The sequence below is a fragment of the Lissotriton helveticus genome, chromosome 3_2, assembly GCF_964261635.1.
Source record: "Lissotriton helveticus chromosome 3_2, aLisHel1.1, whole genome shotgun sequence".
Lineage (NCBI taxonomy): Eukaryota > Metazoa > Chordata > Amphibia > Caudata > Salamandridae > Lissotriton > Lissotriton helveticus.
Window position 1 is genome coordinate 15,827,348 of NC_136062.1, and position 27,748 is coordinate 15,855,095.

The 27,748-nt window shown below is 43.2% G+C and overlaps 1 protein-coding gene across 2 annotated transcripts in view; it reads right to left on the bottom strand.

Moving 5' to 3' along the window:
- The window catches only part of PDE8A (phosphodiesterase 8A), a 2,294,608-nt gene that overhangs the window by 1,666,100 nt on the left and 600,760 nt on the right, over positions 1–27,748 (bottom strand). For both annotated transcript variants that reach the window (XM_078684749.1, XM_078684748.1), the window contains exon 2: positions 3,465–3,521. In XM_078684749.1, coding sequence (XP_078540875.1) covers positions 3,465–3,521 — 57 coding nt within the window. The remainder of the gene's footprint in view (positions 1–3,464; positions 3,522–27,748) is intronic.

Sequence of the window (27,748 nt, forward strand, 5' to 3'; positions counted from 1 at the left end):
GTGAGGTGCAGTAGAGAGATAAGCAATCCTCGTGTACTTGTGACAAAAAGTGATTAAAATCAACAGGCACACCACTCTCAAAACTTTATTCTTAATTATTAGATGTGTTCTGTTGAATTAAAAAGGGATGGTAACTTCCATTGTATACCAAAACCCACTGCCAACACGTTTCTCTGCCACAATCTTTTCGGCAAATTCTTCAGGGCTAGACACTCTGCCACAGCACCGATGTTGGACACTTTTTCCCTGAATGACTGTCAATTGAGAAAGTAAAAATAAAAATAAACACACTCAGTAGGGGACACTGCCTCCCATTATCCTTATAAGCCAAACGTACCATTCTAAAAGTCATAATAATTACCCTTCAACAGCTCTTGGTTCTCAGAACCAGCTGAAAAAGGCAACTTGTTCTCGGTAAAATTCTAGGTCCTCTTCTTTCTAGCTATTGGATTGTTCTATCAATCTGAAACAGCCATGTATTGAAATAATAAGGACAGGTTTTACAGGTGTTCATTATCGACATTCAGACCATCATAATTACCCTCAATCAGCTCGTGTCGTTCATACCCGCTGAAGAGGAGAGTATTGTGGTCATGAACTCCTCATGTGAGTCTTCTCATTTGTGGACCGTGAGATTGTATTTATCAATCTAAAATATGACCCCAAACGTTCCGCTACTCCAGAGAGGTCTTTATCTGAACCAAGGGAGGGCCGTCAGAAGTAAAGGGTGTCCAGGGAATGTAGAATGACGGAATATTTAAAACATTATGTCTGTAATTAGGTTGTCAAGAGAATTAGTGGGTATAACATGATCTGTGTTTTACATAACTTGGGTTCTCATGGTTGCCCTCACTTACATGGGTCATCTTTGCTTTCCCTTGGTTGTTGTTTTCTTCCCTCTTCAACCTCTTTTGTATATAGGCCTCTTATTTTCTTCACTTTAAAACCTCTTAATTTCTTATACCCTATTTTATTTTAAATGGGGTTATTTTTGTAATGTAATATATTATTGAATGTTATGTTAAGTTTAAACGTTTCTGTGCAAGGAAAGGAGGTGTGTTCTGAATTGTGTAACTCCTTGGCAGCTCACCTCGTGTTGCCAGGCTTGTGTTGCCATGACATGTCTTGTATGCCACAATCTCATGCTCAATATTCTTGATTGGCAGTTGGCGGTTGTTACCTTGCCTGGCCGTGCTGGTTAGGTGTTTGCACTGCCGCCTGAGAATAAAAAGCTTCCATTTGAAGTTAAAGAGCTGTCTTCGTTTTATTTACAATACACACTCTCATTCAAAATTGTACAAAAAGAAAACATTTTAAAGCAGTACTTTTTCTTTCAAGAAAATTGGGCTTCTTTTAAAGAAAATAAGTTTTTCTTTGTTTATAAACAAATCAGATTCATGGTGGTCTACTGACCCTTGCAGGCCACCACCCTGTGATTATGGCTGTCGTGTAGTTCCTATAAACCTATTGAGGATCTGCGCGCTTAGACAACATACACTGTAGGATTGGTGTCTGGACTGATTGTAGACACTCCCACTGTGTGTGTTAGCCTGTATGCCAGCTAGCAAACAGTGCCACTAGAAACCCTAATTACCAAGGAGAGAATAGCTCTTGGCAACTATCGAACATGATAACCCTGATCCCTCAGGATCATGGAAACAGTGCACTATTTTTCGCTCAGTCACTCGTGCTAAATTTGTCTCACAGAAATGCACAGAATAAACGGTGGGGACGTTTTTCAATACACATTTATTGAACAAGGGTCATTCTAGTGTAAAATAGTAGTGCTTAGAAAACCATTTGACAGACACAGATATAAATGGTTAGAAGCACTAACAGAGTAAAAGGATGGTATATTTCTACCATCGTGCTAAAACAATGAATACAGGCAAGTATATAAAATACATGACAATAGAATGCGTACTCCTATGATGCGACCCTAACTAGATGTACCTAAGTGTACCTAGAATGTACGTAGGTGTAAAGCCAAGAATCCCTCTAGGATAAATCAGCCCCATTACCTGAAGTGAAAGACTGTGGGACCCCGTCTTTGTCTTGAGATGGACACCCTGCAAGGGATGTCAGATCACTGCGAGCTGGAGTGCCTGCGTGCAGGAGCCTCAGTGTCTCAAGTCAGCGTGTTGGCATGGATGTCCTTATCTCCTCGGACTGCCTCAGCAAGATATGGTGTTTAAATACCCAAAGTGGTACCCTCAGGGGGTTCTACCTTGCTGCGTCATGTCAGACTTAGGATGATGGAAGGAATGACCCTTGTACATAGTTATTATGCAGGAGATGGTAGTCCTGCTGAGTTTCCAAAGAATCCTTATGCATAATGGATGATGCTAGTTTTCAGGGGAAAGCCTACGTCCTGTAAGCAGTATCGTAACTAGGTAAAAATGTAGTCCCAAGAACCATTATGTAGTGTAATGGTAGGGGAGAATATGGGTGAAAGGTTAGGTGACTACATGAGCCTATATTGAGGTACCTATATGAAACCGAACATGGCTAATCAGCAGTGAGTCGCAATTCGCAACCTACCTAATAAATATTAATTTGGGAAGTTTTAGTGCAACAAACTCAGATTCCATATTTAACTAAACGACTCATTAGTGCATAGGTTAATAGGCAAAAAAAAGTTACTGGTCGCAAAAGTGTGGTACCTAATTTGCTATCTCTCTGTGAGTAGGTTTTTACTATACCTGGTCAATTCTTCTGTAATGTGGTAGTACACAGTGAAATGCTGAGTTCAGAAGGCATACCGATGAAATAAACAGTATGTGGTTGCCAAAAACAGTACTTAGACGTATTAGAAGATTACTCAACGTGACACAACGTGTAGTGTTATCAAACCTGAAAAAATTGTGGTTAGAAAGCCTTCATGTATTTACGCCATCGCACGATACATCCTTTTTAACTGAAGAGAACAGGTGCACAAATAAAATGATTGCTTTTTACCCATTTACACATAATAGTTCACAGATATGGTACAGAGGTCATGCTTTGTTTTCGGGTGTCGACATTTTGTCCCTTTTCTTGTTTGTAAAATATGTCAATTAGGCAAATAATATTTTCTGATTTGGCATCCGCTTAGAAGGCAATGCCTGATTGAAAAAGGGGCAGAGCAAACAATTTATGGTAGTTGCACAGTTAGAAAAAGAACCAATTATTACAAAAAAGTTGCGTTTTATAATAAAAGTTTAGCAGGCTTTTCAAGGTTCATGCATAACGCTACACACAGCACACATGTTGCAATAGAATATCATAAAATACAAATAAAAAAATAACCCAATATAAAAAACTATTTTCACTTAGGACACGACGGTAAATTAGGAATTTAAAGATATGCACTAGTTTATTTTATTCTCATCGGAATATTTGCGAGTAGTTATTTTTAACGAAATGCATTTTCTTTTTAAGACCAATTATAAGCACGTGCAGATTCACAGTTCCACAAGCGTTACCTGAAGTTGTTCTTGGTGAAGTTTCATAGGGCCAAACTGCACCTCTGTTACGCCTGCCTACCAAAGGATTAGAAAAAACAGCATATTTCAAGAACGATTTTTTTAATAAGTATATACTTATGTTGAGTTGTACAAAAGAATTGGTTGTTTATAATTTAATGCATCAAATAGATAATTTATTATTACATCTCACAAGACAAATTATAGGGAAAGCTTATTTCACTTACAAAGCGCATGGTTAGGGCTGTTTTATATGTCAGTGTGTTAATAATAATAACCCCAATAATGATGTGAAATCACCAGTGAAGTCACCAATGTCACTTGTAACGTCATCTGTTAGATGGGGAAGTGTAAGTAGTGCTTTGGGGACATTCAGTAGGATCCCATATCCAGTAAATTGTCCGTATTCTTATATGTTGTGGTTCGTAACCAACATTAGGCTCTCTGGGAGAATTGGTACAGCATTTTTTAAAGCACTGGCCTCAGATCAGAAGAAATGGTATTTGATCACGACCTAGCCCAAGTGCTTCTTAAGCCTTCATGGTAGTTGGAGCAAGGCTGTGTCTTTAGCCCTGTCCTGCACACAAACCCTCTGGTCTCAGGACACGCAATGCAAGGTTTCTGGACATGCTCTGAAGCCCATGGATAGAGAGAATGTTTTTTGGCCATGTCCTGCACTCAGTACTCTGGCCCACAGAGATTGGACTGAATGGCCTTCGGCTACGAGTTCATAAAGAGAAGAAAGGTGCACCCGGATGAAGTCAATGACCTTCAAATGTATTCCAAAATATATCCTTCATTATATTTTCAGTTTCAGTTTCAAAAAAGTTCGTATGAGGGACTCCCACTGAAACATTGACCAGGATTATTGGCCACTACCCTGGCCCTTGGACCTTGCAATATTCAGAGTGACTAGTGTTTTTGGGTACTTGACCTGCCGGTGAATATGGAGGACCTGGGCTAACGTCCTTTGGACCACTTTTTCTGCTTGAAAGTCTGTGGATTCTGAAATTAATTTGTGATTTGCGGCCTGACGAAGTTCCATTCGGAACGAAAAGCATTGGCTGGTGTCCCAATTTTTAAACTGAAAATATAATAAAGGATATATTTTGGAATACATTTGAAGCTCATTGACTTCATCCTGGTGCACCTTCCTTCTCTTTATGAACTCATTCATCTGGTTTCCAGTGGAGTGAAAGTGCGGCGAACTCCGGTTGTGGTTGCACAGACATTTTATTGATCTGTTGGCTTAGGAACTGAGGTGCTGAACTGTGGTCAGGAGCATTTTGCTTTGTTTACTGGCCTATGGCTATGTCCAACATATTCTACACATACAGATTTTTTACAGTAGTTGCGTAAACACCAAATGTTAGCTGGAAGAATCACTGCATGGTTATCCTATGCACTTCATTTCCTGTCAGGAGTGCTTTTTGCGGCAAATAATGTCTTACCACAATTTCTATGTTGAACCTAAAATCCACGTTGTTCGGTCTCCCCCTAGTAACTTTGTCTGCCTTGATAGGACAGCAACGGATTTGGTGGGCTCCACGATTGAATTGTGTATATTTCTAAAGTTTGCTGCAAACGGATAAAGGGCAGGAAATGTACAAAATAGAATTTCCCTTTGTTGTGGAAACCTAAATAACATTGCTACAAAGTTAAGTGTCATTACACAGATGAGAAAAAAGCGGGCTATGAAAAAAGTTATCTAAAAAGCACATAAATTCCCTTAAAACGTATTGAAGTGACGTTATGGCGGCGATGCAAAACCTAAAAAGCACTGCAATTTGCCACATTTCCATTGCTCATTACCACAAACGGCATCGCTCATTACCAGATTAATAATATCATATATGACCTTACCAGCAAAAACATCTCTATGGTGGAAGTTGTCTCAATACAGAGGACTTTGAAACATTGGCTGGTCACATGAGTAAAGAAGCAAAAAGGGGAAATGTTTTAACAGCATCTTGTGATGTTCTCGAGATTGGACTTAAAGCAATGTGCTGTCAAATATGCGGTCAGATCCTTGATGGCACAGATTGTTGCAATGTAAATGTACTGTGTATGTTAACCGATTGCCACGCTGGTAGGCTTCAGTTTTTTTGTAATTATTTTTATTATATTCACAAAGTGGAAAAAATAAAAAACATCGATCTCAAGGTTAACACTGCAAACAGTTTAGGATACATGGCTACATCAAGAACACACACTAGGGCGTCTAATGCCGAAAACCCCGTTTACACGCATCAGGAAGACCAAATTTACTACATAAAACACATTTGATATAAAATAGCTCATTGCAGATATTCCAGAGCAGCAGTGACGTGTACCTTCTGACGTGTTACTATTCAATTGTTAATCAAAAAAGAGAAAAATACTTTTAAAGGCTACAACGATGCTTATAAAAGTGACTAAAATATACACATGCTTATTAATTTTCCAATACACTATTGAACTGATTATGTAATTTATTTATATTTTCATGGGCACTTAGAGATATACGTCCTACAAAGGGCTTTGCAAAGGAAAGATAATTTCAAAACTTTTAGGGTAATTAATTGACGGTTTTAGTAATTTTGTAATTGTTTTTAAGGCCACACTATTTGCATATGTCTGTATTTTTGTGTAGATTATCGACCTCCTGGCATATACTACTTAACATTTTCAAGGTGCGGTATCTTTTTTAGTTAACCAAGCACCTCAAGTACATTATCAGCTGATAAAACTCAGGTACCTAGACGTTCACTCTGCCAAGTACTTAATGATGCACTTATTCGATTACTTACATAGACCCTGGCTTGTTACACATTTAATCATAGAGACTGATTCGCCTTCTAGACACTCAAAAGACACACTCTTCGTTTGACTTTCATTTGGATATTCATCCATTCACTTAGGAAATTAGACCCTAAGGTACTTGCGTATCTCCTCCTTCAAAAAATCATCCACATTCTTGTAAAAATTAATACAAATACGGCTACTGAAAGTCTTTAGGTGTAAAATGACTATACAAATTACTCATGTATACAGATTGTGTTGTAGTAACAACTGGTGAATGACCAAACTCGGACCCACAGCCAGGAACCACTGAATAATCAACAGCAAACTGGACACGACTGCACAGGTCAATGCCGTCACTGTATCCTGCCTCAACACTGAAGATGCTGAGGAAGCTCCTCAAAGGGCTACCAATCAACACCAATCAACACCAGAAAAACTGTCACTTACCCGCCCAAGTCACCAGCAAGCTAGACTATGGGAACCACCTCTATGCTGGGATCACCAAGCAACTCACTAGAAGGCTATAAATCATCCATAACTAGCCAGCCAGACCCATCTCCAAACTTTCACACCGCACTCACATCACACACCACACCTCAGGGAACTACATTGGCTTATGATACACAAGTGCGCTCGATTCAAACTCCTCACACTCACATTCAAGGCACTAAACAACTCAGGCACCACATCCCTGACCATCTGCATATCCTTCCACCAACCACACAGACACCTCCACTCCGCAGGATCCTACTCGCACAAACCCAACACATATAGAGAACCAGATCCGGAGAGTTCCCTTACATTGCTCCTAACCTGTGGGACGATCTTTCACTCCACAACAGGGCCTCTTCCTCTCTTCTTCAATTCCGCAAGAAACTGAACATATGGCTCCTCAATTAACTAAACTATCATACGCAGGGCTAGGCACACACCTGCTCAGCACCAGGAAACCCTAGTGGGTGACAGTGCGCTTTACAAACACACAAACAATATTATACTGTGCACTTCCAAAACAATGATGTTTCTGGCACAGTTATATAAAGCACAGTTCCAGAAAGCACAGAAGACAGAGTTAGAGAAAGAATATTGAAGCTTGTTTTAGAAATAAAAATGATGTTCATTTATTGAACTGAGACCGAGATCATTTATTGTCATTAGTGATATCATGTGTTAAATCATGGCAAGCGTATGGGAGAGCGAGAGCTTAACATGTCTTGAGAATTTCAGTGTTTTTTATGGCTTTCGCTTCACAATAATAACGTCCATTCAAATGAAATTTAAAAACATTTCCAAGGTTTTGCAAGTCTTATTTTACTTATCTCTGCAAAAAACTATGGGCTATATGTACCAACACATTTCCCTGTAGACACAGAATGGGCAAAACCCGTTGATACATCTGGCCCTATAACTTATTTCACAAATATTTTTATAAGAACATTTTTGATTTTTTTACTGAATACTTTTACTTCTGCCAAAATAAGAACACATCGCACATGGCCTTCTGCCATGCACACGGGTTTCTGTGCAAAGGAATGCTATTTGGTGTACTACACACCACCCCAGGACAGGTACAGTGAATTATGAACCCATAAATCAATTTGCACAACATTCACCTGTAAGCAATGGGCATTTGGAGACAGGACTTGGCCACAGAATCCCCTCCACATGACATTCTGCCTTGAACATTATGTGCAGGTTCAGCCAACAGACCAGAGCATACAATTATCCTGGGGCCACAATGACCCCTAACTAGCCCTTTGGCCACGTGCTGTAGGGGCTGTGGGCTGTGTAGCAATCCAAGGCCTTTGCTCATTGGGTCAGTAGTGGTATTTGTATTAGAAAAAGGTCAAACTACTTTATTGTTAGCATAAAGATAATGTATTAAGAATGCATAATAAGCATATTTGTTTCATAATGTAAGATAAATTCACAAACGCTGTGCAGACTGAGTCCAAGGTACCAGTGGTACTTGGACTCCTATTTGATGTTCAGTAAAAATTCCTTAGCACCTATGTGACCAGTTGCGTTATAAGGAAAGACGTTTTCAGAGTCAATGTTCAAATTAGGTTTCAAGCTATAAAACAGCACAACAAGACTGTTCCAAACACTGACTTTCTTGGTTTTTTTCTTTTAGAAACCGTTTTTCTCCAGCTAATGTTTGGTAAATATCTGGGTGTTCTTTTTCTTACTTTATGAGATTGATAACCACCAAAATATATATAAAAGCACATTTACTATTTAAAACAGACTTCGGAAGGCTAGACTGCTCCATTGGAGCAGGATCATATTGAATATGGTTAATACTCTGGCCCACAGAAGCTAAAATGTGCACTTTGAGTAACGCTCACTGGTTTACATTAATTCAATAATTTCCACTGTTTACTTTCTGCCTTCTGAGTTACCCTAAGCATTCTATGTATGCCCGGGTGTGGGTCCCTGTCACACGGACATTGGGAATCAAGCTGTAACTCACTCATGAACCCCAATAAGGTCTGTGGATCATTGTCTCCATGTTCAGAGAGGATGTCTCATAATTGTTTTCACTGACCTACTCCTACTCGAGCTTGTCTAAGGTTGAGTTACATTTGGCTAGTGACTTAAGTGGATTAGACAAGCGAAGGAAGGATGGTATGAAAGTTAAGTACTCAGAGACATTACCAGTAGTTCAGATTAATTCAAGCATTTCCATTCATCATTTAAAAATACCCAAAAAAGCTGAGCAGTGGTAAAGCCTACCTATCTGACTGGACATATTCATCTCAACATGAAAGCATCAGAAGACAAGAAGTTAAGCCATAACATTGAGCAGGCAAGTGTAAACTCACTTATTTTTCTCTCTGGAAAGAAGCCTTTGACGTGTGGAAATTTAAAATCAGAGGGTCTTAGAATAAAGATAACTTTGAAAGTAAGGATTACTTTCCAAAACAGTAGCCAGAGCCTCAATCTAAATGAGAATCCTTGCTCTGTACTAGAACATATTATTCTTGCACCCAAAAATAATGCAAAATTGACTACTATTCCATTAAAATCTGTAACAATATAAATCCACCAAATGAAGCTCAGTAATGAAGATGTTAAAAAGCTAATCTCCATTCCCGAGAATGTCTAGTATAACTGGTATATGGATCTCAGATTTAAGGAATATTGCAAATTTACATTTCTCCATCACTGACACGGCCTAAAATGGAATATGCCTAAGTAACATGGAGATCTAGGGAAAATGCTGAACTCATGTATAATCCTTATGGCATTTTTGCTCCAATAATTTTTGAAAGCCTCTTCTCACAACTTCCAATACATCTAAGGAATACCTCCCTCTCTGCTTCTGCTTCTGCTCCCACACAAGTCTTTCTCCTTCCATTTGTACTACTGGGTTCCATGGGTCACACCTGCATGACTGCTATGCCGTAGTTCTAATGGAGCGACTGGCCCTTCCTCCCAATTTGCCTTGTCCTTCTATTATGGCCAAATTAAATGTACATGTTGTGATGAGTGGATTGAATTATGCAGACTTAACATTATCTCGCTCACGAGCCCATCCTCCTTCAATATGGCCGTCTGCTATCCAAAGGGTTACTATGTAATGGCTGCCATGCCGCAGTCCATTTTTAGTTTTATTCTCATGCCCTCATACACATGGACTTTTAGTTACATTCGGCCAGTGATTGCGATCGGTCTCAATCAATCAAGGCACTTGTAAAGCGGTCTATATACCCGTGAGGATCCCAAGGCGCTGGGGGGGGGGGGTTGCTGCTACTGATCGAAGAGCCAAATCCTGAGGAGTCTTGTAAAGGCCAGTAGGTCTTGGGTCTGCCGTAGGTCTCACCTTTTTCTGTCAGCCTTTCTTCCCAACCACTGGATCCCACGGCCACTGTAAATATTTTCGACTGTAGGCACTCCACCACTACAGCGGCCCGTGCCAGACACTGGACTAGTTGCACGAATCCTGGATCCTAATGGGTCCTGTATGCAGGTTGACATGTAACCTTCTCTCATTTTTCATACCTCAAACCACTTGTTACTTAGCCGTTCTTTTCCCCCTTTCAGCACCCCTTGCCATCAGAAATATGCACTGTAGACTGTCACCAGTCTCTTGGGTGTAGCCTATTTGCACACCTGGCAAGCATTGGGCCTGCTGACTTTTCTTCTCCTTCCTATTATGATACTGGTCAGCGCAATCACTTGCCTTTTCAGTATCTTCTTTTAGAAAGGATTGTCCCCAACTTATTTCCATTGATAATTTACTATACAATTATTGTAAGTAATGGTTGCGTTTTGTCATGTTTCTGAACTCATTTCATTGTGCCTGTTACATTTGCATACTTTGAGTTTTTAGCAAACATTCAAGTAGGGACATCAATATTGTAAATTATTTATATTCAGTTGTACTCCTCAATGGTCTGCAGTAACATGTCTAAGGAGAGTCGTACAATTAGCTCAAGCCCCCCCCCTCTGTCAGCTTAATAAAGGTACTACAAGTTGCATCGTATTCAGTCCCTCAAATTCTCTACTTTCAGACCTTAACATCAGAAATAATCAATGCTCAACATTACAAACTGCCCCCAACTGTTCTCCCACCCCCTCGCCACCCCCAGGCGTGTCGCACGTAGCCAATCTCTTATCTACCTGAACTGGGGATGCCCTTCTCTTTGCTCTGCTGGCTGCCATTTTGGGTCATTGTGCTGATATCCTATCAGTTTGGGGAGTTACTACCGCTGTGTATCTGCTCCACTGTTCGTCATTCAATGGTGTCCAAAGTGCGGGATTCAGCCTTCGCAGTCAGGGGGCTCTCCTGTTGGGTCCTCTCCGACCTCATTCTCCAGGTTCTTTAGCAATTCCACTAACGCTGCCCATGCTCTAGCTGTCTCCAGTGCCTTTTTGCTTCCCGTTTTTAAGATATTTGCAACCTGACTGTCCCCTCACATTCTGCCCATTTTATGAATGATTTTTTCCATCAGAGTATGTTGGCGCCGCCTCTCGATTTCCAGTGGCTGGTGATGTCTATTATTGCTAATACCAGGCCAAGGTCCTGGAACCTACCCGTCACTTTATTTTTAGCCGAGTGGAGGAACCAGTGTAGCAGGCAATAACTGCTATTTCTCTTTCTCACATCAGCTAAGACTGTGGCTACTTCTTCCCATAAGTCCCCCAGGTACGGGTGGCTCCAGAACATGTGCAAGAATTCTGCTCCTTCCACGTTGCAGCGTGGGCAAGCTGCTGTTTACGTATTAAAATATTTATTAATCTTGCCAGGTGTAAGGTAAGCTTTGTGCAAAACATAAAAATTTACCAATTGAAACCTAGCAATTCTAGTGCTTTTCCATGCCTGTGCCACTAATTCTCCCCACACTTTCTCAGCTATAGTTTCGCCTATGTCTGCTTCCCATTTTTGATGCAATTTACTCAGAAGAGGGAGTGTCTCATGCGTGAGTCGCCTGTAAAGGCATGTGACTGCCTTAAAGGTTCCAGCCGCTTTTACAATGTACTGGCCCCCCGCCGATGTCTGCAGTTCTGTGAGTCCCTCCCTCCAGTGTTTTCCTATCGCTGCCGTGAGGGCTGCATGCAACAGGAAATCCCCCCCAGGTGTGTCATCTCTCTCTCTAAGGTCGTTCAATGGGTTCAGGTTGCCTTCTTCATATAGGTCCTCCATTGAGTCCGTCCAGTCTACATCAGTCACCCCCATGAGGTAGCGCTTCGCACATTACCAACGGCATCTCCGGGACATAAGGGCATTTAGTCTTAGATCTTCGTAGGCTCCTATTCCAGCATTTGTGTGCTGTTTTCAGTTCAGTGGGAATGCCATTATACTGAATAGGGAGCCTCAGTATTACTCGCGACAGCAGCCGCAGTCTTGGGGTCACATCTCCCTGAACTACTGTCCTTCTGAGTCTGTTTGCCACCCACTTCGTGAGCCACTGCAGTTGTGCTGCGAGGTAAAAGTACTCAAAATCAGGCACAGCCAATCCTCCTTCTGCTCTTGGCCTCATAAGGGTCGTGAGTGCTACTCTCCGCCTACTGGCTCCCCCATATGAACATCGTCCTCCGTGCTTTCAGTTGGCTAAACGTTCGCGCTGGGATCCAAATGGGTAGTGCTCCGAATGAATATAAAAGTCTTAGTAGTGTTACCATCTTCAAAGGGCGACTCTGCCAGCCAATGAGAGAGGAAGAGACCCCCAGAAGTCAAAGCTACCCGTAGCTCCTCTCAAGGCTCTCCCTACATTACCTTCCAATAGGTCACCTTGGGTGTGGTATATCTGAGTTCCCAGGTAGGTTAAGCATCGGTTCTCCCATGGACATCTTACGACTCCTGTGGTCCCAACCTGTCTGCTCTGGTAGAGAAGAGGCATGGTTTTGCCCAGTTCTCGCTCAGGCCCGCCACCATCCCTAGTCTGTTTAGGAACTCCTTGAGGACAAACTAGTTCCCATCCACACGCAAACTAAATTACTAAAAGGTTCTCTGGTGGTTGTGGGGCTAAGCAGCTTACCCTACAGGTCCCGGGACACCACCAGGCCATGTCCCCCAGTGTCTTGACTAGATTGTCGGTCCTGTTCATATGCTGTATTTCTTCTGTCTGGCCAGTAGGAGTTATGACCCCAGCGCTCACTCTCTCAGTCACAGGCCAATCTGGCATTGTGATGCATAACTACTACTTCTTCTTTGTTTGTCCCCATAACCTCCGACAATTCAGTGTGTGAATCTTCGTTAGCGCTGCAGACCGCCGACCCATCTGACCTGCCCGCTTCCTGCCCACTCTTGTTTGTCCTAGGACTGGAGCCACCCTGGCTAAGTTCTGTAACCGCTTGCAGTAATTTGCGCCTTTCGGATCTGACCTCCTTGGAAGATGGCGCCAGAGTCTTACTGATGCTCTTTTCTGCGGGCTTCTGTGTCAGATCTGGTGAGTAATTATGTCTTTCGAGGCCTTATCTGGAGTCCAACCACTACCATGCTTCCAGCGGTGAAGAAAATAACTGCACACCTGCTCTATCGGCCACTCGTAATCTTGCAGGAAACAACATCGCATAAGGAATCTGTAGTTGCTGTCGTTTCTTTTTGGGGCAAGGAACAAGGCTCTTTAACCTTGCACCCCCCTGGTAACGCCTGGGAATATCACGATTTTGCTGTTGTCCATCTGCAGGTCCTGCTTTTGACAGGCTTGGTGTAGCACATGATACCAATTTCTGAAATGTAGGAGGCGCAACACTATTGGATGAGGGGGGGCCCCAGGTCTGGGCGGTCTGGCTGGAGCCCTGTGAGCTCTTTCCAACACATAAAAAAGGGGAGAGCCCCTCAGGGGCTACTTCTACTTTAATCCACCCCTACAGAAATTGTACCATGTCCGTGCCGTCTGCTTTTTCAGGAACTCCCACTATGCGTAGATTATTTCTACAAGTTCTCCCCTCACTGTCCTCAGCTCTTACTTCCAGAGTGATTTTTGTAAGGTGGCCACCGTCTCAGGGAGATCATAGAGTGTTTTTTCGGCGGTTGCCACCTTTTCATCTTTCAATAATCTTAGACCTACCGCATTTATTTTCGCCTCCAAGGCCTCCCTGGAGGCACTAATGGCCTGCATTATATCTGTCAAGGTGGGTCGCATGTCAGCAGCATCTTTTCTCGACTCCATGCTTTTGTTATCGTCGTCTGTCTGGGATCCGGCTCCCCCCATGCTGAGGGCGATACATCCTTTGCACTTGGGTACTTTCCCCATCTCTCTCGATGGGTCTCTGCTCTTGCAGCTTTAAGAGGGCCTGCCTCTCCGTGCCACAATGGGCTGCTCCCCATGCTGCCCTTTGGTGCGCCGCCCAGTACAAATCGCGGCCCACTACAGCCGGCTGGGTCAGGCTTATTGCGTGTTGAGTTCCTGGTTTATGCGATCAGCTGCTCTTCAATGGCTGCCCCCCTCGTACCTTCCTGCCGTCTTCCACTGACCTGAGCCAACTGCACTGTCTTTCCTTGGCCTCCGTCACCCCAGCGCTCCCCCCTATGGCTTCGTAGGGTTCTAAGGGTGCTCCCTCTGGTCTCTCAGTATGCCGACCAGTCTCTGGTGGTCGTGCTCTCTGCACAATGTCTGCTAAGGTATGCCTAATGCCCACGCCACCGAGGCCTTGCTCTCTCAGATCTCCACTAGGCTCAAGGCCAGTATGTTCCTCTGGAGGCCTCGATCTGTATTTCATTGTGCCTGTTGTGATGCCAGCTCTAGTTTTTATTTTTATTGTATATTCAAATTATGTTTTTTTTGGGTCATTTTTATTTCAGCAATATCTCGGCCCATTACCAACTAGATTCCTGAAGATGATCCCTTATTAACATGGGATCGAAGCACCGCCAACGGAGAATTCAAAACCTGTGCAGATTATACTAGTTTCGAATATACGAGCTGAGTATATACAAGATGATACACTATAAGATGTCATTTGTACACTTGTATCAGAAGAAATTAAGTATCCTCTTCACCTCACTGATCACTACTAGTCTTTTTTGTTTCTTATCATTTATGATTAAGACACTAATTAATACAAATGTTACTTTTTTAAGAAATAACTTTCTTCTGCTATTATTACCATGGGGCCCATTGTTCCTTGCAGCCTCAATTTACAATACAGATTAGCTATTTGAAATCAGACTTAGTCTGTAAGAGCACACATTACTTCCATCGTAGACTAACCATATTGGACTATCATTTTCCTTTCCTTTCTTGGTTTACATTTTCTCCTGAGTTTGCAACGATATATAGAAGTGAGAACGATCACTTTCCAACAGCAACTTTAATTGTACGGCTCTAGTTACAGAGCCAATAAGGTTCAGGAGGATTATGGAGGGAACACAACAACTGAAAGGATCAAAAGGTGCTGTCACTAAATAAATACATTGAAAGAATAGCAGGAAAGCGCTGAGGGATATCTTTGTTAGGAACGTAGTACACTCCCATCTCTTAGGACTTGGGTCTAAGATTACCAATTCAATAAATGGTTATCTAGCTCAAGATGAAAGTATGAACAACACAACTAAGGTATGTCAACAAGGAAAGCCTACAAAAAAACTACTATTTGTCAATTCTAAAAAAAATAAAAACACAAGATCACACCTTGAGAGTCTTACAGAGAAAATACAAAACACAAAGCAGTAATCCAGAGATCGAACTAAAACTAGTTCATTTGACAAATTGCTATAGCATAATGATCGGGGAAGTGAACATACATTATTATGGGGTCCAAAAGCAGTTTGTTCACATGCTAACAGCTCTAGCATCAGAGAAGACATTGGCAATTTAATAATGCTCTGGATGATATTCAGGGCATGTCTTTTGGGAACACTGTGGAGGTTTTAGACTGGGAGGCCTTTATTACGAACTTTACACTAAATAGGGTGTAAACACACAATGTCAGTTTATTCTAGATGCAAAATGATGTGGAATGTGGTAAACAGGTGGAAATCTATTTAATCACTTATGGGATGCTGAATAAATGTAGATCCAGTAGAGCACTAATATTCAAATGAATTACCAGAATTGTTGTTTAAATTAGACAAAAAGTAGGAAGCTTACACCTTTTTCCCGGGAGTCATTACAGAAGTCACAAGTCTTAATTGTCTTAAGCGTATGCCAGGTTTTCTGTTGAACAAAAGTAAGTCTTACAAGGACAACAACACGTCAGCATTTACTTTGTTTTTGTCCAGTAATGTAAAATGAGTAAAGAAGGGTTTCAAAACATATTTCCTTACAACATGGTACTAAAAGCTGAAAAAAAGTGTGCCATGCCACCTGAGTTGTAGCAACATGTCGGAATAGTAGGAAATTGCCATCTTGAGCAGTGTACCTCAAGAATTTTTGCCCTATCTGGTTTTTCGGTGTGTAGAGTTTTAGCTCTGATAACCATTGGTAAAGTGCATGTGTGCCTCCCTTCAACATGATGAAATTGGTATACCCCTAATTGTCATATTTAACTTACCTAAGTCACTAGTATATGGTACAAATTGTTCCCAAGATCGGTAATTTAAATGTCACCAGTGGACTGCAGCAGTGGGCAGCAAGTACAGGCAGCCGAATACATACAAATAAGGTGAAATCACATAAGGTGCAGAGACGATGGAGAGGTGCAATACCCAAGGGTTCAAGGATAAATAATGAAGCCAAATAAGTTCCTTCGTAGAAAAAAGTCTTTAATCGTTTAAATCCAAGTGCATAGATAAAAAAGCAACAGCCGGTGAGAGTTCTTCACTATCGGCATCGAGTGCTTTGGTTCTGGCCCTTATCATGGTGGCCTCTGGCTCAATATTGCAAATATAGGAACATCTACTCCTTCAACTTTTAAACACAACTATATAGTGAGACTTTCATCTAACACAATTTTTGCCCTGACAAAGTTCTTTCAAGAACGAAACGCGTTGGCTGTTGCTTTTTCAGGAGCAGTGTATGCACACCACATGAACATAATTATTGCAAAATACTTTGGGAAATAATCAGGGGTTGTGCGGCACCTGGAGTCCACCGTTGGCCTTCTGCATTCAATACAAATGAAATCACATAAGGGTATGACACTTTGTACGGCCAACTGAAAATTATCAAGGTAGATAAGCCTACTACTCACTATCCAGATTTGATGCATAACACGTCGAAGGGAATAAAGAAGTCCTTGAGCTTGCAGCTAAATGGAGACAAAGCGGGCCATGGGATATATATAACTAGAAATCAGACACCAGAAGGTAGGATTTACTTTGACGGAGAAAGATTATTCGCATAGCTTCCATTTCCTCACTGAATCATGTATTTTAGGAGACAGAGGATACTGCCCAAAATAAATATTTGGAGAAGACACGCATTGGAGATACCCCTTTACAAGGATAAAGCCCTGAAGGTAATTCAAAGTCTAAAGCTCTCTAAAACACTGGGACCTGACGGCGTATTGAGTGTTCAAACTCTTCTAATAGGAACCCTCATGGCCCAATGAACGGGCTAGTAACCAGGACGGCCCTACCCCAAACAATGAACAAAGTATGTATAATCCTTTATGCCTAAAGACACAATTCTGTCAATCACATAGACCCATTTCACTTTTAAACTTGGACAGTAAACTCTTTATACATAAATGCTAGAGACAAGACAAGAATATTTGCTACCAGATTTTATAATGATCTTATAAACACAAATCAGCCAGGGTTTAGCTAGAGAAACTGGTGAATACTAAAAAGATCTTGCTCTTTATCAACATAATCCGGAGAGAACATTAGGAAATGATTCTCCCAAAAAGGTATATGATAGGATGGAATGTACCTTAATGGGCAACATACTGTTTTGGGCCCGAACATATCAGGAAGCAGAATGCCCTAATCCTGAGGCTAAGAGTAGGATTAATTGAAGTCTCACCAGAACAGTCTAGAACAGGAGAGATACAAACAAGGGTGCTCAGTGTCTCCACTATTATTTACCATGGACCACAAGCCCTTATTACAGAGAATTAGAAACAGCTCTCATATGTAGGGGTGAACCTGGATCAAGATAACTTAACCACCATGGGCTTTGTAGATGACATCATTGTCACCCTTACAAATCTTCTGAAATAAGTGATAGCCCACATGAAGAGACTTCAAGATTTCACAAAATTGATTTTGAAACGTGAAATCGTTCAAGCGTTAAGTATCAATGTCCAAGAGTGAATGATGTAACCTCTTGCAAATTCCCTTTTACGTGGCTCAGCAAAGACATAACATAGAATATCTGGGAATAACCACAGCATGGACACATCCTGAGAAACAAGGTGACTCTGGCCATGGAAATTGTGAAAGCATACCTCACTGGCTAGAGTTAATGTAACAATTTGCAGGTACGCTGGATTGTGGCGGTAACAAGGATTGTACTATCAAATGCTCTTTATTTCTCCTACACTATCTCACTAGCAAACAACGGGCAGACAGGCAGAAACTACAACATATTTGCTCAACCTTTAGATGTCTGGACAAGTGAGCACCAATTGGATGGAGAGAGAGGAGGAGAAGAAGAAGACAGAGAGGAAGCACTAGGTCTTCCCCCTACCTCTTACATTATTACGCAATGTCACAATTAAGGCTCTTACAGGAATGATAACATGTAGACACAAACAAATAGTGGGGTTATATTGAACACGCCATGCCAAGAAGAAATGCGTTACTTACCTGTAACTGCAGTTATCCAGTCTTGGTATCTTGCATAGATTCACATGCCTGAATCATTCCCCGTCGTAGGGATGGGAGTCCCGTGTACATAAGAAAAGCAATGTCTCACTAGACATATGAAGAGATAGGCCAAGGGCCTCACATTAGTAACATATCTAGGTCATTTTGGAAAAAGGACCACACTCTAGAGAACAACCAATCAGCTATCACCACCCTCTGGAACCTTCCTGGAAGGAGCTCTAGTCCCTCAGATTTTTGTAAGCACAGTCCTAAGTAGAGGTATCACTGAGAGAACTAGGTGAGCCCTTCCAGGGGAGGTGGGTGGGTTGCATGTGAATCTATGAAAGATACCAATACTGGATACCTGCAGTTACAGGTAAGTAACGCATTTCTTATCCAGTATTAGGGTATCTTTCATAGATTCACATGCCTGAATCAGAGTAGTAAGCAATGATAAGCACATTTCGGATGGCTCAGCATGTACAAGTTCACCAGATAAAAACATATCAATGTGAAAATAGGAAGTACTAAACTGCAATCAGAGAAAACAGAACACAGTGGAGAAATGTGCATGTAAAAAGAAAGAATGGTGGGATGAAAAGAAGGCTCACCTATATTGAAATAGATGACGCACACCGCCTGTCCCACTGCAGCATCCTTCATGAGTTCCTTATCCAAGCAGTAATGCTTGGCAAATGTATGCGGCGTCTTCCAGGTTGCCGCTTTGCAAATGTCTAAGATAGGCACACCTGCAAAATGTGCCAAGGAGGTAGAAATAGCCCTAGTAGAATGAGCATGTACTGTGGAGTGCAAGGGTTCGCCCGATTGCTGGCGACAGAAAGTTGTAGCTCCACAGATCCACCGAGAAATACTTTGTTTAGTAAGTGGAAGACCTTTTCTCGGTCGACTGTAATCCACAAAGAGTTGGTTGGATTTGCGGAACGCCTTTGTCCTGTCGAGGTAGAAATTAAGGCAGTGTTTAAGATCCAGTGAATGCAGAGTTCTTTCTGCCGCCGTTTGAGGATTTGGAAAAAAGGTATGTAAGACTACAGGCTGATTGAGGTGAAAGTCTGACGGGACTTTTGGCACAAACTTGGGATTAGTTCTAAGTAAAACCCATTTCATGTTTGAATTATATAAAAGGGACTTGAATTGAGAATGCATGAAGCTTGCTTACTCGCCTTGCAGATGTAAGGGCTAGAAGGAGTGCTGTCTTCCAAGAAAAAAACTTGAGATCGGCTTTGTGTATCAGCTCAAAAGTGTGTTTCATAAGCTGAGCCAGCACTATGTTGAGTTGCCAAGTTGGAGGTAGAGACTTAACAGGAGGGAAAGTCTTAAACAGACCCTTGAGAAATAGTTTGATCAGTCTATTTGACCAAAGAGAAGGGCATGCAGAAGATCTCCTAAACTGGGATATTGCAGCCAAGTGAACTTTAATAGAGGCGTGAGCAAGACCTGAAGTCGCCTGATGGAGAAGGTAAGGCAATATTTGTTCTGGAGAAGAAGAGAGATGGTGAATATTCGCAGCCTTTCCACCAGATGCAGAATCTCTTCCACTTCAAGGAATATGGCTTGTTCGTACGGTCGACTCGGAGCCGAGCCAGAATTGCCCTGCAGTCTGGAAGAATGTCTAGGCCATGGAACTCTCGGCACTCAGGAGCCAAGCCGATAATTTGAGAGATGCTGGATCCGGGTGTTGGACTTGTTCCCGATCCATTGTGATGAGAGAGGGAAACGGCTTCAAAGGAATCGGCGGTTCCAGGGAGAGAAGATGGAGCTCCGTGAACCAATGTTGGCAAGGCCACGCTGGAGCTATTGGGATTAGCGTGCATGGTTCTGCCTTCAACTTCCTGAGGACCCTGAGAATCGGGGGAATCGGTGGAAAAGCGTAGGCAAAAACGTTGAACCATGCTATCGAAAATGCATTCCCTAGAGATCCCCATTGGGAATGCCAACTTGCGAAGTTGTGGCCTTTGGCGTTGTGCTGGGTGGCAAATAGATCCAAGAGAGGGATGCCCCATTGAGAGAATATGCCGTTGAGAGAGTCATTTGGTTCAACTACCATTCGTGACATGTTGTTTGTTGCCTGCTTAGTGAATCGGCCAGCACATTGTCTGTTCCTGGAACATATTCCGCTCGTAGGGAAATGTTGTGAAGAAGTAACCGGTTCCAGATCTTTTGAGATTCTCGAGAGAGAGTGGCAGTGAACGAGTACCCCCCTGCTTGTTTAGGTAGTGCATTGTTGTAGTATTGTCCGTCCGGACAAGCACTAGAGAACCTTTGATCCTGGGAAGGAATGCCCGGAGGGCCAGGTCGACAGCTCGTAGCTCGATGAGGTTTATGTGAAGCTTCCCTTCTGAAGGAGACCACTTTCTGCTGATCCGGAGTTCTTGGAAAAAAGCTCCCCAACCTTCCAGGGACGCATCCGTTGTGACTATTTGTGGAGAGGCTTGGAGGAAGAAGGGCAGGCCTTGAGAAAGATTTTGTGGACGAGTTCACCACTGTAGAGCAGTGACCCTTTGAGGGGTCACTTGAACGACATCGTCGAATGAACCTTCTGCTTGAATCCACTGAGCAGAGAGTGATTCCTGAAGAGGACGCATGTGGAGGCGACAGTAGCGAACCAACAGAATACAGGATGACATCATCCCAAGAAGGGATTTGAACAGGCGTACTGAGAGGAGCTTCCTGGATCTTATTCAGTCCGCCAATTGGAGAAGTTTGGACTGTCGCTCTTGTGACGGGAAAGCTTTCTTCGGATTTGTATCGAGAATAGCACCTAGGAAAGTTATACGCTGAAAGGGTTGGAGGATGGACTTGTCCTGATTGAGAGTGAGCCCTAGGTGACTGAAAAGCTGTAGACAGGCATTGGAAGATCTGTTCGCGCCGTCTAGAGAAGTTGCCTTGACGAGCCAGTCGTCGAGATAGGGAAAAACTTTATGACGCTGTTGCCTGAGGTATGCAGCCACTGGAGAAAGGCCTTTTGTGAAAATACGTGAGCCTGACTTGAGCCTGAAGGGCAGGACTCGGAATTGGTAATGTCTGCCTGCCACAGCGAACCTCAGAATTTTTTTGTGATTATTGTGAATTGGGATATGGAAATAGGCATCTTAAAGATCTAAAGATACCATGTAGTCGTTTGCATTGAGAAGTTGCAGCACTTCTTGAATGGTGACCATTTGAAACAATTGTTACTATAAGTATTTGTTGAGACTTCTCAAATCCAGGATTGGTCTCCATTTCTTCTCCTTTTTTCGCACCAGGAAAAAATGGGAATAAAAACCTTTCCCCCGTTGACGAAGAAGAACCCTCTCTATAGCTCCTTTCTGGATCATTAATGAAATTTCCAGGAGTAAAAGGCGCAGATTTTTGTGAAGCATTGATCGAGGAGGGGTCTGTGGAGGAATCTGAATGAACCCCAGAGAATGTCCAAATTGTACCAGCTGAAGAACCCATCGATCTGTTGTTATTTGTTCCCAATTGTGTACAAAATGGGAAATTCTTCCTCCTACTTTGGAGGGTGGAGAGGAAATGGAGACTGGCGGCAGAGGAAAGTCATTGACGCCGGGCGGTATCCTTCTGTCGTCCACCCTTTCCTCGAAAGGAGGTCTTATTGTACGAAGATTGCTGCTGTTGGCGTTGTTGGAATTGTGGCCGATATTGTTGGTTGGAAGAAGAGTAGGAAGACCGATATTGTTAGTAGTCCCCTCTAGCGGAAGATTGCCCTCTACCTCGAGCCTCGAAAAGGGTTTTTTTTTTTATTGAAGGGTACCTAACGCCCGAGCTTTGTCAGTATCCTTTTTTATGCCTTGAAGAGCTTCGTCAATATGAGTGCCAAAAAGAAGCAGACCCTCGTAGGGCATGTCCAGAATTTTAGTCTAGACCTCCGGCCGAAATATAGTCGCCTCAAGCCAACCTTGGCGTTGTAAGACCCCAGCGCCAGCCAGATCTCGGAAGCCGAACGTTCGCCCTCTAATGAGACCTTTTTTGCTTCCTCCTTTGTGTCGTCCGGCAAGGCCACCAAGTATGGTGCAATGTCCACCCACATCTGCCTGTTGTAGCGCCCCAATAACGTTAAGGAATTAGACCCAAGCACAGTCAATGCAGACATGGAAAAAAAACGTTTCCCAATATTGTCTAGTAGTCTGCCCTCCTTGTCTGGAGAGGCAGACAGTGGAGTAAAAGGGTTGTAAGACTTCCGCTGAGCCGCCGAAGTGATGACGGAATAAGGCTTCGGATGTCCGGTAAGGCAGGCTGGAGCGGTGTCTGGAGCTCTGTATTTTTTGTCCAGACGAGCAACACTGGGGGAACCGAAAATGGATTGTGCATGATCTGAACACAGTAACAAGGATTACATCCCAGATATAGTATATAATAGGCACGGATCTCACCGACTTCTTAAAAGGTTCCTTAAAGTCGTAAAGGAAACAATCCTGTTGGTGAGAAGGCATAGGGATCTGGAAACACTGTGCAGCTCTTTCCAAGACATTATGAAAACCCCCAATATCCTCGGGAGGTGAATCAGCTTGAGGAGGCACTGGGGAAGCTGGACAAGGGATAACGTAATCATCCCAATCATCATGAGTCGATTGGGAATCATGAAGCTCCCCTTCCTCTTGTTATTCATCCTTCTCATCATCTGTGGAAGGTGGAGTTGCGATAGGCACGGACTGTGGAAGGGGAGGTGGAGCTTGTGGCATTGGTGGTGGAGAGACAACTGGAGAATGAGACGGAGCAGAAGTAGGGAATCTCTGCTTGTAGTCAGAAATAAAAAATTGGAGGTCAGAAACCAAAGACGCAGGCCGACAAACCAAGGGAGGTTGGCGAAGATGGCTGTAGTCTGGATAATACGTCTGGTCTTCTGGTTCTTGTTCGTCATAATTCAAACTCTCCTGGTACTTGACATGAAGTTAAGAAGGATTTGTCACAGCCCTGAACATACCGTCTTTGTCAGAATTTTCCTCCTCTTCCAAAAGGTGAGACGGAGGCAATGGTTGGACCCTGCTGGGTGAATTAAGAGCAGGCGTCAACGTGCGTTTTGTGATTTTAAAATGAACATAAGCACTGTCCACTTTGGACTCTGGTGTCATCGACGTGGCCCGTTGTTGGTGTAATAGTCATCGAAGGTGAAGCACCGACGGACACAATTGAAGGCGTCGTTGACGAAGCTCTCGTCGACGGAGTCGTCTCCGACGGAGCCCTCATCGACGATGGAAGAGACGTCGACGGAACACTCCTCGTCTACGTAGGCGTCGGCGTGCTCGTCGTCGATCGTACAGTCGACACTGGCTTGGGGGTCGAAGATGATTTCTTAATTTTGATCGTCGACAACAATGGTTTAACAGCCGTCGACGACGTGGATGATGCTGAGGACGCCAATGATGTGGAGACTGTCGTCGTCGACGAGGTTACTCCCACAGCAGTAGCAGGTGATTTTGTCATCGTTGGAGCCACCGTCGACCAGGCGGTCGTCAACGGGGTAGAAGTAGGCTTTTTAAAGGTGTGTCAAACTTCTTGTGAAGAAACTTTGTTGGTAAAGCCTTAAGGTGGACCTCTGAAGACTTCTTCTGTGTCTTCTTTTGAGGGGGCTGGCAACTCTGGGCCTTTTCTGTGAGGTTCTGGAAGACTTTGTAGAGCTCTCACTCTCCTCAGAGGACAAGGGTTCGTCTTTGTCTTTAAGTGTCTGCAGCCAAATTAAAAGACGTCCCTCCCGGTCCTTAAGGGTCTTTGATGAAAAGGTACGACATACCTTACCGTCCTTTGAGGAGTGGTCCGGATAAAGACAGTAGAGACAGTATTTGCGTGGGTCATCGATATGAAGCCTCTTATTGCAGGAGGCACAGGGCCTAAAGAGGCCTTTCTTAGGAGTATCTCCCTTGAAGATAAAAATAACTTCACTCAAAAGAAGGAATCGTGAAGACAAAACCACTTGAAATTCAGAAACAAGGAAAACTGAGCAGAGCTCAGTGGAGACTCCCTTAGCACAACGTGCGCTAGAAAATCTGAGGAACTAGAGCTCCTTCCAGGAAGGTTCCAGAGGTTGGCGATAACCGATTGGTTGTTCTCTAGAGTCTGGTCCTTTTGAGGAAAATGATTATTTATCGTACAGTTATGTCCCATCATACACCCTCTTCCGTCATGTCCCCGAGCCCATCACGCCAATACACGAGCACACGAGAACACGAGCACGAACCGACCACGCGCTGATCATGCGCCTCATGTAGTCACACACGCGCTCTCCTTCCCCAAAAAGTCAAACGCTTATCCTTATGGTCAAAGCGATTCCGAGAACCAACTGCCTCACTCAAACCGTACATTACTGTGGTTAAGCCGATGCCGAGAACAAGACCCCCCCCCCATCTGTAACCATGTCCCTATAATCGGGCCAATTCCGAGAAATGGGCCCCACTCTGTTAAACCACGATAACCAATTCCAAGAAGAAGAGCCCCCGAATGCTGAAACACGACAAACAGACATCCTGTCACGACCACCTCTCCCCTATCTAAGGAACCCGCCTAGTGTTATTTCTCCACACCTTCGCCTCTCTTGTGCTTCCTCATTCTAAATCATGACGCAGCCTTATCTCCTCTACCATGTCTTCACTCTTTCATGACGCTGCCTCCTTTTATGGTCATGACTTCTGTTTTATTGCAACATATGATCCGGGCCTACATGACTTCTGTCTTATGTTAACGTATAATCCGGGCATTCTTTGAAGGGAAGCTCCTTCATCTTTTCCTGCTATAAATACTGTGTGTTCAGATAATAAAGTTAGAGATTCTTCCGATCCTCCTCCTCAACTCCCTTAACTCGAGTTACTGAATAAAGACCCTGAATTCGAACCACCACGGACTCTGCTCTTCCTACTTTGAACTTATTGATATTGCCTAGAAATTCTGATCAAGGTAAATTACTAAAATATTTAGCACAGCAAATTGGCGCCCGATTAGGGACTTCCCTTTCTCCCCACACGCCGGTGATGCGGACCTAGACCGGTCTCTTCAAGACATCGACGGACTTTTACGTGCACACTGCAGGGTGTTCCTGCATGAACTCCTTCGTGTCGAAGAGGGGCCGAGCCACGGCCTAGCCATCCATACAAGGCGGTGAGGACGACAGCGGAAGTTCCGACCCAGAGCTCGAAACCTGTGAAGATTGCCGAGTCCGAGGTCGACTGAAACCCGACCAGTCCCTGTCCACGAGCGCTGCGTAATCAAGTGTCCAGATCTTCAAGGTCTTCAAGTTCTCTGCACCTCGGTGAGTACTGCTGGGGGTGTATAAAGACGGGTTCTGAATTTTCAGAGCACGGTAAAGACGGGTTCCGAATTATTCGGAGCACGGTAAAGACGGGTTCTGAGTTATTCAGAGCACGGTAAAGACGGGTTCTAGGTTTCTAGAAAACGGTATGTTTGTATTCTGATACTCAGAATATATCGAGTTTTTTCAAGTGTAAAGTTTTATCTTTATTTGATACAATGCCTTTGTTCTCTAAGCTGTGTAAACTGGGTACCCGGAAGGGGTTACTGGAACAGTCTGTACCAGTCCCCCCGAAGGATACTCCTGGTTATTTTATGTACACAAAGTATGGGATTGGTGCCATCTTGTATTTGGATCTTTGGGAAGGTTATACTAAAGATTTAGACATCGCGATCAGATGGCCAAAGAGTGGCACATGGGATTTGAATTGTATCATGGCGGTTAAGAAAAGATGTTGGGAAAAGAAAGCGAGACCCTCGATGTTAGAGAGTGTTGATATATGGCGAAAAGAAGCACATCGAAGGGAACAGAAAGAGCAAGGGAAAGTTGAGAAAGCAAAAAGAATGTCGGAAGAAAGTAAGATGAAAAAGTTACAGGATCAGGATGATGATATTTGTTCTGAACAAAAGAAAAGGGAGGTCTCAGCCTCAGTAACGGGTATATATCCTGTCCTCTCACCAAAAACAGGGTCCGAGATTAACTCAGATTCTAGTACCCCTACGGCACCTCCACGCCCTAAGGTTCCTTCTGTACCCGACGATTTTATTACTACTTACTTGATGGAGCCTCCTCCTGCTTATACGAATCAGGTAACAGCCAGACGAGTAGTTACTCAGACGGAACCCATCCCTGACACTTCGGGTGGTGTTCTACCTCTGTTAGAATGTGATTATGATCCAACCCCAGGGGAAGGTTCACAAGCAGATATTTCCCTTCGCTTACGAGAAGCTCTAGAAGGTATACGAGAGGTACCGAATATCACAAATTGCCTAAACAAAATTTATGAAGCGCTTCGAACAGGAGAAAATTTAGAAACACTACAGGAGGCTATAAAAAATAGACCCATAGCACATAGAAAATGCCTCTCACGATTCATGATCACTTGTTTTATTAGAATGATAGCTAGTGCAGGAAAAAGAGTTCCTGATGATTTACTACAACTAGACCAAGCAGTAGTCGCAGGAAATTACAATAAAATAAAAGAAATAGATCTTTTTATTCCACTCTTCATAAACAAGGTTTCCGATTCCCATCGAAAAGATGCCCCTACCCAGGGAACTGTGAATGAGAGTACGGGCGAGGATAGAGACGAAGGAACTGCTTTTCAGGGTGCAGTACGTTCCCGTATCCCTCGTTCTCAGAATAACGGACAATTCAAACTTAGAACTAAGAAATTGTCAGCCCCCACAGATAGGTTGTTCCAACGAACGCAAGAAGCTCTAGATGATTGGATGGACGACGAGCCTCCACTCACCACACAAGAGAAAGAACTCGCGAGATCAAGCACCCATTGGGTATCTCAATACTCCATATATGGCTCTGATATAGTTTCTCAAATGTTTTTATCGATCCCTCTAGCCTCTCAAAGGCTAGCTAGCATCTATATGGTTCAACACCTCATTACAATGTACGAAGATACTGGTTGCCCACCAAAAAGATGACATCCTCTCTTACAAGACTGTTTAGAAGGGAGGTGGGTGGCTAGGGGACAAGAATTCCTTAATATCTTCCTTGAACTACGACAGCGATATATCCAATGTTTTACAGACAGTTATGATACAAATCCCCATCCCTATGACCAAGGACAGTTCCCCCTCCGAGAAGTACACCCCGTTGCAGATTCCGATGGAAAGTTGCAACAAACATTCGTGTACACTCCTTTGACAAAACTAGAAATACTCGAGATGAAGAAAATGGTCCCTTCCCACGAAAAAGACCCTTCGGGTTTCCATAGGGAACTCAAGGACATTCTTCAAATGGGTTCCTTTACTTATAAAGACCTCAATATTCTCCTTAAAGTCCTGTTACCTCAAGGAACGTACGACAAGCTAAAAGGAAAAGATTGGGAGATTGAAGGGAAAAAGGTAACATGGGCAG